The sequence below is a fragment of the Barbatula barbatula genome (assembly GCF_947034865.1).
Source record: "Barbatula barbatula genome assembly, chromosome: 3".
In the NCBI taxonomy this organism is placed as follows: Eukaryota; Metazoa; Chordata; class Actinopteri; order Cypriniformes; family Nemacheilidae; genus Barbatula; species Barbatula barbatula.
In genome coordinates, this window is record NC_136764.1 from 2,016,628 (window position 1) to 2,030,977 (window position 14,350).

Sequence of the window (14,350 nt, forward strand, 5' to 3'; positions counted from 1 at the left end):
ACACCGTCGAAGCGAGAGTGCTGAGGGCTGCTTTATACTCGCCATTGCGTGCCGCCACGTCGCAACGTCGAGTTGCCGAACACCAACTTTCAGAGGGTGAGAGCGGCTGCAAGTGGGACCCAGAGAGAGACCTCTCCTTGTGAGAAGGCGGGCACTAGGCCCCCGAAGGGGCCCAGAAGGTGTTGGGACGCGGCAGGGACCGCCCCAGTCCGACCATCCAGCTACCAATGCTGGGTCGGGCCCGATGGTTCAATCTCTCTAGGTGGTCCTTCTCTCGACGTCTTCCTCCGGGGGGCCACCTGCGGGGGCACCAGAACCGGAGTCGACGCTGGAGAAGGCCGGGGCTACTGGGGGCAGACCACGTGCGAGACCTCGACGGCCAAAAGGCGGCCGGGTCAAAGCAGGCCGGTCTGTTTCTACACTGTCAAAAGGCTGCTGGAGCAGTCCTTGACAGCGCCACCGACCTTGCGAGAGGGGAGTCGGGAATGTGGCCTTTCTCGACATCGCCCACCTGCGCAAGATTGAATCAGAGGCGTCTTTCCGGGCCACTGATGTGGACATCATCCGACCCAGCCTGCGCCGCCACCGTGGTCCCCGGAGGGCCAGTCGGCGGCGGCACTACTTGGGTCGGTCTTACCCCGTGGGGCTCTCTTTAGTGCCCTGGCCTGCAGGATGGCCATGGCATAAGAGTGGTGGCAGCTTGGCCCACGGCACTGCCAGCCTCAACACCAGCGATGTCGAGACCTTACATGCCCTGGACGGTGAGTCTAGGTCAAGCTCCCCAGGTGGCCGCCGTCTGCGGATACCCGCGACTGCATGCTCCACCCTTGGAGACATAGTCCCTAGCTGCCTCCCCGCCCCGAGGGAAGAGAGGGCGATAGAGTCAGCTACACGGAAGCGCGCCGAAGGGGACGCTCCAGGTCTTACTGAACTCCTTATGCAGCTCGGTAAAACTTGGCACTTGAGCCGGGCACGGCTTGGAGTCGCGCCCGGGCCCAATGTGCGAAGTACCCAGCCGCGAGCGCCAGGGCTGCGGCGCACCGCAATCCGACACTCACGGCGGTCCGAGCGAGCATGGCTGACATCTTGACGTCTGCTCTCACCTGTGCTCGACCTCCCGAGGGAGGGAGCTTCAGGGAATCGCCAGAGTCAGCAGGTAACGCGCTCCGATGTTGCAAGAGACACCTCATCTCCACGGCTCGTGTCCGAGCGCGTGGCTGAGGAATAAGATGGCTTAGGACCATCCTTGGGGAACTGCTAAACAAGCGAGACGGGGCGCGAGCGGTCCGCGAGCCGGCCGGCTGACGGATTAACGCTCACGATAATCCCACACATCACCCTCGCTGCTCGCCGCCGCTGACGGCAGGGCCGTAGCCGCTGCGGTCACAGAACGGGAAGCAAACGAGGTGTTGGCTGGATCTTACAGAACACAGCCACCGTGACGCAATGTCTGAATAGCCATCCGCCCGCAGTGACGCAACGTCTGAATAGCCATCCGCGCGCAGTGCGGGCAGGACGAATCCACGAGGCTGCCACAGTGGTCGGACCCCCGAACACCTGCAGCAACCACCGTGTCCGTCCCCGTCCTCGATGAGTGTACTGCACCCAAGAGATCAGCGGGCAATGCCACGCTGAGGAAATTGCTCTTTTAGAAAAATACCTCTGGAACTGCCAGGACGCCCAGGGGAATCTCTGCTGCACCGCGTCGTAGAATTCGGCAATTCGAAGAATGTCATCAGATGCGAAGGCTCCGAAGAACAAAAGGTGAATGAATGAGCACGCCGGCTCCCCTTTTATACCCGGATATCCGGGGGCGGAGCCCGGCATGCAAATTTAATTCGCCAATTTCATTGGCCTTTTCAAAATAGTCAGAAGATGATAGGTTCTCAGGGGCGAACCCCATCTGTCGGTTCGACACAACGTCGAGAGACCGACAGAAAGGGAACTACTGACATCATTCAAACAACAAATGTAATGTAACTATTAAAATGTTCTCATCATAAACAGAAAACTAATTTACTTACTAAATAAGCCTTTTCATGCCCTTCATACCAGAACTACTTCTGTCTTTAAATCATTTCACTATTAGATCCTTGTTCATTACTAAATGTGACGCTGCTTGTGAAAAGCTAAATTTATTTCACTGTTTTCTACATGAAAACATCCTACAGAATATTCTGTGAAAATATAACAACAAGATCTTCAATATTGACTGAATAATGTCATTTTAAAGATTGAAATCTCAGTAAAATTAATATTTGATGCTTGTTATAATAAGTTAGATTTTGAGACTTTAGTTTGGGTTTTCACAGGGTCACAAATGTTTAAATGCTGATTAAAAAATGCTAATGCTCAATATAGATGAAAAGATTGTGGTTTATAAAATATCACAAATCTGGTGGAAAGGTTGGAGACTTTTAGCAAACAGTAAATAGACTGACAGATAGAAATCCTTCAAAGTTGCTGTATTTAGTTTATTGTTGTGAGTCTATTGACCTGCTCTGTGTGTCTGCACTACTGTTGTTAACATGAACACGTGTCTGCTGCTCTTCATGTGGCGTGTCTTTGGTGGAGAGAAGCAGCGCACGCGGATCAGAAAGGGTTGACCTCTGACCCCGCTGTCTGCACTTGGGTTCTCTGTCCTTGTTCCCTCAACACGTTCCAGACACCTTGATGCTTCATACGATATCCTGAAACATAGAAATGAGATCAGAAGTGATCATTAAAGATCCATCTGTTAATGCTTTGACTGTTATTCATCTCTGTGGCAAGTGCAGCGTTATTCACATCAGAAAGATCCATCATGCAGTCAGAAAACAGTTATAAGTGTATTACTAACATTGTGACTCACTGTTATCTTGTTATTTCTCTTTCAGTCTGAGTTTCTGTAATCTGACAGAGAAAAGTTGTTCATCACTGGCGTCAGTTCTCAGATCAAACTCCTCAAGTCTGACAGAACTGAACCTGAGTCACAATAAACTGAAGGATTCAGGAGTGAAGCTGCTCTCTGATGGACTGAAGAATACAAACTGTAAACTGAAGACACTAAAGTAAGAAAATCCTTAAAGCAATAAAGTTAAACATGTGTATATATTATGTAAATGGAGGTCTTCATAAGTTTATCAGAATCATCTTTATATTTAAAAGACTCAACAGTGACTGTCAGTCAATGACTCTGTTGATTCAGATTCATACAGAATTATCACCAAACTGAGATCATTTTAATAACTAACTTCAATATATTAAACTATTCATGATATTATTATATAATGACAGTGATTTACAATCATATATTTTATTGCTTGTATCATGTAAAAAGGGACATCATTTGATACATTGATGAATAATAAATAACATATCCTCCTGATTATTGTCTAAATGTTATTGTCATTATCTCATTTATTTTCTTCTCTCTTCAGTCTGTCGTTCTGCAGTATTGGATCTGAAGGTTGTGTTGCTCTGACTTCAGCTCTGAGATCAAACCCCTCACATCTGACACAACTGGATCTGAACTATAATAATCCAGAAGATTCAGGAGTGAAGCTGCTCTCTGATCTACTGAAGGATCCACACTGTCAACTACAGACACTACTGTGAGTTCCCTTTCTGTCGGTCTCTCGACGTTGTGTCGAACCGACAGATGGGGTTCGCCCCTGAGAACCTATCATCTTCTGACTACTTTGAAAAGGCCAATGAAATTGGCGAATGAAATTTGCATGCCGGGCTCCGCCCCCGGATATCCAGGTATAAAATGGGAGCCGGTGTGCTCATTCATTCACCTTTTGTTCTTCGGAGCCTTCGCATCTGATGACATTCTTCGAATTGCCGAATTCTACGACGCGGTGCAGCGGAGATTCCCCTGGGCGTCCTGGCAGTTCCAGAGGTATTTTTCTAAAAGAGCAATTTCCTCAGCGTGGCATTGCCCGCTGATCTCTTGGGTGCAGTACACTCATCGAGGACGGGGACGGACACGGTGGTTGCCGCAGGTGTTCGGGGGTCCGACCACTGTGGCAGCCACCACCTCGTTTGCTTCCCGTTTTGTGACCGCAGCGGCTACGGCCCTGCTGTCAGCGGCTGCGAGCAGCGAGGGTGATGTGGGGATTATCGTGAGCGTTAATCCGTCAGCCGGCCGGCTCAAGAACCGCTCGAGCCCCGCCTCGCTTGTTTAGCAGTTCCCCAAGGATGGTCCTAAGCCATCTTATTCCTCAGCCACGCGCTCGGACACGAGCCGTGGAGATGAGGTGTCTCTGCAACGTTGGAGCGCGACCTGCTGGCATCAGACTCTGGCGTTTCCCTGAAGCTCCCTCCCTCGGGAGGTCGAGCACAGGTGAGAGCAGACGTCAAGATGTCAGCCATGCTCGCTCGGACCGCTGAGAGCGTCGGGTTGCGGTGCGCCGCAGCCCTGGTGCTCGCGGCTGGGTACTTCGCACATTGGGCCCGGGCGCGACTCCAAGCCATGCCCGGCTCAAGTGCCAAGTTTTACCGAGCTGCATAAGGAGTTCAGTAAGACCTGGAGCGCCCCCTTTGGTGCGCTTCCGTCTAGCTGACTCTATCGCCCTCTCTTCCCTCGGGGCGGGGAGGCAGCTAGGGACTATGTCAATGCACCCTGGGTGGAGCATGCAGTCACAGGTATCCGCAGACGGCGGCCACCTGGGGAGCTTGACCTAGACTCACTGTCCAGGGCATGTAAGGTCTCGACATCGCTGGTGTTGAGGCTGGCAGTGCTGTGGGCCAAGCTGCCAACACTCTTACGCCATGGCCATCCTGCAGGCCAGGGCGCTAAAGAGAGCCCCACGGGGTAAGACCGCCCCAAGTAGTGCCACCGCCGACTGGCCCTCCGGGGTCCATGGTGGCAGCGCAGGCTGGGTCGGATGATGTCCACATCAGTGGACCGGAAAGACGCCTCTGACCCAATCTTGCGCAGGGGGGCGATGTCGAGAAAGGCCACTTTCCCGACTCCCCTCTCGCAAGGTCGGCTGATTGGTGGCGCTGTCAAGGACTGCTCCAGCAGCCTTTTGACAGTGTAGAAACAGACCGGCCTGCTGTGACCCGGCCGCCTTTCGGCCGTCGAGGTCTCGTACGTGGTTTGCCCCCAGCAGCCCTGGCCTTCTCCAGCGTCGACTCCAGTTCTGGTGCCCCCGCAGGTGGCCCCCCGGAGGAAGACGTCGAGAGAAGGACCACATAGAGAGATTGAACCATCGGGCCCGACTCAGCCTTGGTTGCTGGATGGTCGGACTGGGGCGGTCCCTGCCGCGTCCCAACACCTTCTGGGCCCCTTCGGGGGCCTAGTGCCCGCCTTCTCACAAGGAGAGGACTCTCTCTGGGTCCCACTTGCAGCCGCTCTCACCCTCTGAAAGATGGTGTTCGGCAACTCGACGTTGCGTCGTGGCGGCACGCAATGGCGAGTATAAAACAGCCCTCAGCACTCTCGCTTCGATGGTGCGTCGAGCTGCGCCATCGCCTGGCAGGTGATTTAGCGGAGCTGTTCCCCCCGGGGGGACCAGCACTGCTAGTCATTGAACCAACCCCCGCGGGTTGATGAAGCAGATCGTAGCCCCCCCTGTGAGGTCCCTGGGTGCTTGGTTAGCATTTCAAACCATCACGGTGGCTGGGAGTGTGGTCCATCACGGCATTCGATCCAGTTCGCCAGACCTCCACCGGACTTCGGGCATCGTCTTACCTCAGCAGAGGCAGGGATGTTCCCGTGCTCCAGGCCGGGGCTGTCACCCCTCTGGCGAAGGCGATCGAACCGTCCCCTCGGCCGAGATGTCCAGTGGCTTCTACAGCCGCACTTCATCATCCCCAAAACCAGGGGTCGCGGCATACCTTGAGCAGCACCTTGCAAGGGTGCCGTTCAGGAGGCGCAGAAGCGCGTCCTGGTGTCTGTCAGACGCCAGGAGTGGTTCATGACAACTGACCGCATTCTCTCATGTCCAGTCCCCTCGGCACTGTCGAGGGGCTGGCATGTCAGTAACGGGTCAGCCGGGAAAAGGAGCAGCTCTCCCTGGCGCGGAGCTCCCCTTTTCCTGGTAGAGAACTCAACACTATCTCAATGACGGCGTGCTCGCTCACGAGCCCGCACAGTCAGTGCTGAGCTGCTTGAACTTTCATGCAGCAGCCAGCGGTCCCCTGAAATCAGTTTGATAGGCTCCTGGGCATGGTGTCCTCAGCGGTGGCCTGTCCCCCTCGGGTTGACGCACATGGGACCGCGACAGCACTGACTACAGAGATGAGTTCCCTGGAGAGCGTGGCGCACTGGCAGTAGGCGTATCGTCATTACGCCTGCTGCCGTCGCATCCTAACCCAGAGCAGGTCTTCAGGCCGGTCGTGGTAACGACAGACGCCTCCCTACTGGGTGCGGGTGCGGTGTGCAACGGACGCGCAGTGTCGGGTCGCTGGACGGGCCCCCGCCTGCGTTGGCATATCACTGCCCTCAAGTTGCTAGCGGTCCTGCTTGCACTGATGAGGCTCCGGCCTCTCGTGCAGAGCCAGCATACTGGCTCGGACAGCACGACCGGCGAAGCGTACTAAACCTCAGGGTGGCATTCGCTCGCTGCAGTCATCGCAACTCGCTCAAACGCCTCCTCCCGTGGAGACAGCAGGGGCAAAGCCCCTGCATGTCACACGCCCACCGGGTGTCCTGAACCAGGCAGCCAAGCGCTCTCTCGTCAGTTGACACCTCGTGGGAAGTGACGACTCCACCACTGAGGGCCGGCTTGGGTGTGGTTTGGGCGGGCACAGGTGGACCTGTTGCCTCCCTGAACACCACCCAGTACCGCTGGGCACTCCCTGGACGAGCCCCCCCCCCCTCGACACAGAGGCCCTAGCGCGCAGCTGGCCGCGGGACAAGCGGAAGTACGCTTCCCCCGAAGTGAGCTTCATTGCGCAGGTCCTGTGCAAGGTCTGGGAAGGGAGTATCAAGTGCTGCTAGTTGCGCCTTACGGGCCCAACTACACTTGGTCCTCGGAGCTAATACTCCTGACGACAACTCCCCCTGGCCAAATCCCCTGGCGAAGGGCCTACTCGCAGGGGATGGGCACGTTGTGGCATTCGAGACGGACCTTTGGGTCTGGCTCCTGGATGGGACGAGGAGTTCCTGGATGATCTACCCCCCACAGTGGTGGAGACTATCACTCAGGCAAGGGCCATGCCCACAAGGCTGGATGCCTTTAAGTGGCGCCCCTTCTCGTCCTGGTGCTCTTCTCGAGGAGAAGACCCGCGGAATTGCTCGCTCAGGAACGTGCTGTCCTATTGCAGGAGCGGCTGGGGAGTTATCTCCCCTTCCACATTGGAGCGTGGGTACCCGCTGTCGTGGTTATCACCTACCAGTTGCTGGTGAGCCTCTGGGGCGGCATGACCTGATTATTAGGTTCCTCTAGGGCGCGAGGGGCTAAGGCCTCGTCCGCGCCCCGTACCCTCTTGGGACCTTAAGGTGGACCTTTGGGTCCCCTTTTTTCGGGCCCTGCGGAGAGCCCCCTTCCTCGTTCTGCGATGGGGGTTGGCTCTCCTGCTGGGGCTCGAGTCCATCCAGAGGGTGAGGCACCTGCAAGCATTCCGTGTCCACCGATTGCCAAAAATTCAGGCCCGGTGACTCTCACGTGATCCTGAGACCCCGGCCGACTTACGTGCCCAAAGTTCCGCCGCCCCTTTGGGAACTAGGTGGTGAACTTGCAGGCGCTCCCACACCGGGAAAAAGACCCAACCTGTAAGTGGGGTGTCTAGGAAGCGCATTGCGCCTCTACTCGAACCACACGGAGGGCTTCAAGGCCCTGAGTAGCTCTTGTCTGTTATGGAGGTCAGCGACGGGAGTGCTGTCTCCGAGGAGAGTTGTCGCACTGGATCGCACACGCCGTCACTACAACGTGCCGATCCTAGCCCGTGCCCATTTGAGTGACGGTACACTCCGCTCGGGGTGTGGCCTCCTCGTGGGCATCGGCTCAGTGCGCCTCTCTGGCAGACATCTGTAGAGTTGCGGGTTGGGCTATGCTATACCTCGCAGAGGCTTGCAACCTCCGTGGGGAACCGGCAGCTAGAGTCTTGCCAACGGGTGAGACCAGCGGTCGTAGGGCGTACGCCTGCGCATAGCGCCATTCCCCTTCTTAGGTGGATCAGTGCGCTATGGGCTGCTTCCCTTCTTTCCCCAAGGGTTAAGAATAGGCAGTCCGTCCATCCAACAATAAGCACTCAGGGCGGCGGGCTTGGCGGAGCAGCCCTGCCGCCTATGGCCGGGTATCAAGCTGAGTTATTACATATAGCTCTAACCGGACCTAGTGCCCCACACGTAGTAACCCCCCACTAGGGTGGTTCCGTCTGAGATGTCGTCATGAGATGGTTCCCCGCGTGGCAACCCATGACCTCCCCCAGGTGGACATCCACCTTGCGGCATTCCGCACATACCTCCCATGAGTTCTCCCCTATTTGGTGAGACCATGTTGGTGTCTCCACTGTATTCCCCCCTATGGTGGGAAGTGGTCTCCGTAGCGCACGTCCACATTGAGGGAACAGCGCTTACCCAGTAGCCCTACGGTACCGGACGGCTTCTCGTTTAGAGAACAAGGCCTCCGTCTGTGGTGGCCGAGGGCAGGGGCTACTCATCTTTGCCAAAAGCTCTGGGAGCCCCTGCCTGCCCACTGGAAGGTTACAAATTTCGCGATAGCGCTCACGTGTGGCTCGCCCAGGCCGGTCAACGTCGCTTCGCTAGAGATTGTGACGCGGCTTAGTGCTGTGGCGTTTTCAATAGGAACCCCATCTGTCGGTTCGACACAATGTCGAGAGACCGACAGAAAGGGAAAGTCTCGGTTACGTATGTAACCTCTGTTCCCTGATGGAGGGAACGAGACGTTGTGTCCCTCATGCCACAACACTAGCCGTCCGCTGCAGCGATCGTGAGATGCTCTCAGGCTCCTCAGCACAAAAGGTGAATGAATGAGCACGCCGGCTCCCCTTTCATACCCGGATATCCGGTGGCGCAGCCCGGCATGCAAATTAAATTCGCCAATTTCATTGGCCTTTTCAAAGTAGTCAGAAGATGATAGGTTCTCAGGGGCGAACCCCATTTGTCGGTTCGACACAACGTCTCTTTCCTTCCATCAAGGAACAGAGGTTACATACGTAACCGAGACGTTATTTATTATTTTTAAATCATTATATTTCTATAAACTATTACCACACTGTAGGGTTTGCTCAAACTAGTCGACATGAATGCTCTGGCACTTCATTTAAAGCTTGATGTCGACTAGTCGCGGGTCATGTGGGCTAATAAATATATTGACGTTGTTCTAAAGTCGTAGGCCGTCACAAACAAACTCGACACATGTTTCTGTTGTTTCATCTATTAGTGCTCATGACACTTTCAGTGGACCTGTTGTAAATGCAAGTGAAGTTTGGTCTGTACACTCGCTTCAGATCTGAAGTAACGTAAAGCTGCTGTAGAGATCCACCTGATGCTCTTTTACTAACAGCGACCTCACGCTTTAAAATAGTTTTATTTTAGTTGTTGTTGCTCTCGTGCAATAGTTGAAAAACACTTTATTTGCCTTCAGATGCTTTATATTAAGAAACTAAGAAAATAAAGTCCAGCCAACCTCACTTTCTTCTGCAAAACACTGTTGGTAGCCATAAACTTCTATTGTATTGATACAAAACCAATGACAAGACAATGAGGACAAATGTTTTATCAAAATATCTTTTGTGAGAAGAAAGTCATACAGGTTTGGAATGACACAAGATGTAAATGATTAAATAATTTTCTTTTTTTTGGAACCAGTTGTTATAAACCTGAATTACATTTCTTTGTTGTGCTGAACACAAATAAACACGAGCGTTTGTTACTCAGCCGTTGTGGGTCAGCATTGACTCCCATAGTAGTCTTTTCAATTTTGGGTGAACTGTTCCTTTAAGTGACAGAAATGTTTTGTACTCACACTTGTGTTAATGTTGGTGTGGCTGCACTTCTTGTATTGTGTTCTCTCTCTCAGATTAATTTAATATGATTTGTAAGTATAAAGTCATTGTGACATGATGTTGATAATGACTGAGATGAGTGAATATTAATATCATATCTGATGTTTCTCCTCAATGTTTTACAGTTTTGAGCCTCGACTGTAACAATCACATGAAGAGTGAAAGGATTCCCTTCATTCAGTAAAGATCATCTGAGCCTTTTTCTCTATGAAGACTGTGACATCACCGCTGACGGCTGTGAAGCGCTAAAAAGTGTATTATATTACAGACAGTGATGGCTGAGAGCACACCCTTTATATTTTCTTTATTTTACAAATGCACTTTTGTTTTCAATGTCATTGTAGACAAATAGAAGTATAAACACTTTACACTTTTAAATGATGTCTTACACATATATGTTTGATCACTAATGACGAGTTGATGACGTGGTTTTGTAAACTGAGAAACAAATCAGGTAATTCTCACAAATTCAATTGAATTCAAATTGCATTGATTTCAGCTGATGGAAACTTATTTAGCATGAAATGCATTTTAAGTGTTGGAAGAAACATTGCTACAAATATGCTGCCATGCGAAACTTATTGGCCAACTGAATGTAAAAAACTCTGAAGAACATTAAACCTGCTTTTGCTGATATACCGTAAATACAGAAATAAGCGCCGCAAACCCATTTCTTCATCTGTTAGTAAAATCTGTTAAAAATCATAATTCTTATTAATCCTCTTGTTATTACAACATACTTTGAGGTAAATGCAACAACATTCAAAACAACTGATAATGAATAAATAGATTTGTGTTGTAGTCTCCAGTAATTACGCATTTATTATGTTCAAATTAAATTATTAAAAACTTTCGAAAAATAGTCAAAAGCTTAAAGTACTTTAGAGGGATTGAACGATTCACTGCGAGGCCGCTGTTTACTGCAAACTTGTGTTGATGTTCTGGCCTCTTATGGCTCCACACATCATGCTTGATTCATGAATTAATGAATTATACTGAAATTCGTCTTATATAAATATTATAATTGATTATAATATACACACTATATTATGTTTATTTGACACAGAAGACTGTTGTAATGGTGCTGAAAAGAAAACATAAACTGAATTGTATTTTTTTTAATGTGAACTAATTTTGTTACTGTTGTTTGATGAGAAATGATCCAAAATGTAATTTTATCGAAATGCTAGTTAATAAAACGAACACATTGTGAATAAGTATTAAACGAGTCAAACAAACAGTAAAAATTAAAAATCTTGATTGTTTGTTTTATTTAAGGATTCACAAAAAGAGTTTATGGCTCACAGGCAATATGTTTCTGATCCGGTCTGACAGTATTACATTGAAAAGAAGAAATAATGTATGAGCTCATCGTCATCATCAGCTGCACATGAGTCTTAAAAAGAAACACATAAGTCATTATTGTACAAAAGTTGATTTCTTGATTTCTAATACTGAGACTTTATAATGTATTGAATCAGATCAATTTAATCTGAGAAATCTTACATGTACAAAAACACACACATGATACCAGGGCCGGATTGGGACTCATTTTCAGCCCTGGAGTTTCATGCCTTAGACTGGCCCACTTTAGTTTACGACTGACTATATTAAAATAATGATAATTAAAACCTAAGTCTGCAATAGCGCACTGTTCTTTACAGCCTTGAATTCATTGTCATTCAGTGAAAATACAGTAGCCTAAGTTTTGCTTCCCAGTGAAGATTTATTAGAACAGGACAGTATCAGAATCTATTTTCTTTAAGAATTAGTGTTCATAAATATCCAAACATTGAAATAAGGAAAAAAATATAAATTACAAAAGATTAAAATAAAACGTATTGCACTGTCTAATGACACTATAATTTATTTTAATTAAACATCTGCTTTACAACTTTAAATATTTTTTTACAAATATGAGAACATTAGTTAAATAATAAAACTATTGGACTGTTATCTGACTTTTCTTTCACAATGATTTGTAATGATTGTTTCATCTCTTTTTCCTCTGCATAAGTGTAGCTTCAAGGAAACATTGACAACCCTAAAACATTAATTAACGCGGCTTCGAACCGACGTCGGTCCGAATGGGGGACGTGCGCTCTAACAATGAGCTAGCTTACCTTACCGTTGGTTTACCGGCCGTCTCGTCGTCTTCATTTGTTTTGAGAAAAAATGTGGTCTTCTTAGAACATTTGGCCGCGTCCGTTTCCAGAGCTTTCTTGCTTTTTATTCTGGACTTTCCAGCGCCGCCTTTGCGCTTTCTGTCATCCATTTTTATTTCGGACGGTTTTTTATTTTGAGCAACTTGCAGTGGCGCTGTCGGGGGCGGGGCCAGGGAGTCAAAAGATAATCACGTCATCATTAACCTGCAGGCTGCGCTCTGAGTTGGGCTTTGAAAAAATATGAAATAAAAAAGAGTGGGGCTGCGATAAAATAATAAATAAAAAGATTAGGGCTGCTGTGAGTGAAGGCAGCCTAGGGAAAGCCACATTTCAACCGTGCCATGACAATACCGGCCCTCGCGGCCAAAAAAACTGACCGGCCCACCGGTGCTCCCGATTAGCCAATCCGGGGCTGCATGATACTAAACCAATGAATATTGCCTGATAAATACCATGAGGTTCTTATATCTCCTCCTTTATGTGGGACTTCACAAACTCTGCTGCTTCTGTCAGGGTTTAGTCAGGGCAGAAAAATACACGGATTCAATTGCAGGGGTAACAGGGGTATTTATTGAACTATGACAGAGAGAAACTGAGAGAGACCAACAGAGTTGGAGATGACTAATGGTCCGGACGTTGGGGCTGACTGCAAGGCCAACTGGGAGACCCAGTGTACGGCAGCGCCAGCCGATGGAAAAGCGAACGTCCGTCCAGTTCGAAGGACCACACAGAGATAGCAGGCGACAGCAGCAGCGAAGACAGAGCCACCAGCCAACGACGTTGGAAGTCTTGTGTGCAGTCTGTTCTCCCGAGTGAAGCAGTTGGGGGACAACAGTGGGCGGCGTAGACCCACGTAGGAGGCGCTCGTCCAAGCAGCCTCAACGAGACCCTGTGTGTGCCAAAGACGGCAGTAGCGAGTGGGGAGACAGCTGAGCGCAGCGTCTGCAATCCTCTCGGAGGCGGCGATGTCCGCTATGGGTGACACAGAGGTGGCAGGAGTAAATCCAGTAGATTTGGGAAGACTGAGCTAACAACCCAGCAAGCAATAGCCGTCATTTCAACGTCTCGGTTAACTATAGACCAGATGTAGTCCGGTTATGTGTAACCCACTTCTAGCCCAAAGAACCTAGAATTTTGTTTAAAGTCGTTTTTGGCTAAATAACTTGTGAGATATATGATATTACATCATGTAAGCAAAATGAACAGCGTTTATAAGGTATTTTTAATTTCTTTGACATGTTCAATAGCCTGAGCGAATACGCTATTTTGCTCGTCGTCAGAGCAGCTATTTGTAGCCCACACATAGTCCAAACTGAGGCACTATAGATTTTGTCCAGGCAGCTGATTGCCAGAAAGTGCATGGTTCCCTTCATGTTCGCCGTCTCAACATCTACACAAATACAAGTGTTTCTTGACATGGTCTATATGTAGCCACGTTTTAATACTAAATTGGACGGGCTACGTGTAGTCTGCTTTTAGCCCTTGGGCGAAATGTTTCCCGTCATGTTAGCATTATCAATAATATCTAAACAATAAGTGTTACCCAGCAAACAATTTTTGGTTCCCAGAACGTTCCGGGAACGTTAGCTGTTGGTTAGGAACAACTAACATGCAGGGAACGTTCCGTGAACGTTCGCTGTTGGTTAGAAAAAACTAACATGCAGGGAACGTTTCGGGAACGTTAGCTTTTGGTTAGGAAAAATATAACCTACAGGGAACGTTCTGTGAACGTTTCCCTGTGGTTCCCAACGAAAAAACCAAATGGGAACCATAGGGGAACGTTAGGGGAACGTTCTGTGTTTGCTGGGTAATTCGTGACATCTGTAGCCACGATTTATCCCTGAATTGGACAGGCTGTGTATGGGCTAAACGAAGGCAATCTGTGGTCTAATTTCAACGACTTGGCTATAGCCCAATATTGAACCAGCTAGTCTAAAATTGTTTACATGTACAGCGTGTGGGATGCATGACATCATAACAACAAAGTAATTTTGGCCAAGTTTTAATTTGCATTATTTGCACTGTCACACATTACATTTCCCGATTAGAATTTTTTACTTTGTTAAATAAACATGCAATTACATATCCCAACCTGTAGGTAGCAATTTGCCCTAGTACTGAGACATGGCCACTGCCAACGCGAGACTTGGAAGTTGGTAGAGAATTCGGCCAGATCTCGCGATAAACAAATCCGCCGACGCCATTTTTTTTAAAAACCAACA

At 49.4% G+C, this 14,350-nt stretch overlaps 1 protein-coding gene across 1 annotated transcript in view; it reads left to right on the plus strand.

The window, feature by feature from the left end:
- The window catches only part of LOC306891716 (NLR family CARD domain-containing protein 3-like), a 45,514-nt gene extending 34,293 nt beyond the window's left edge, over positions 1-11,221 (plus strand). The window contains exons 9-11 of the mRNA XM_079452204.1: positions 2,877-3,050; positions 3,420-3,593; positions 10,089-11,221. Coding sequence (XP_079308330.1) covers positions 2,877-3,050; positions 3,420-3,593; positions 10,089-10,107 — 367 coding nt within the window. The 3' untranslated portion in view covers positions 10,108-11,221. The remainder of the gene's footprint in view (positions 1-2,876; positions 3,051-3,419; positions 3,594-10,088) is intronic.
- The last annotated feature ends 3,129 nt before the right edge of the window (positions 11,222-14,350 follow it).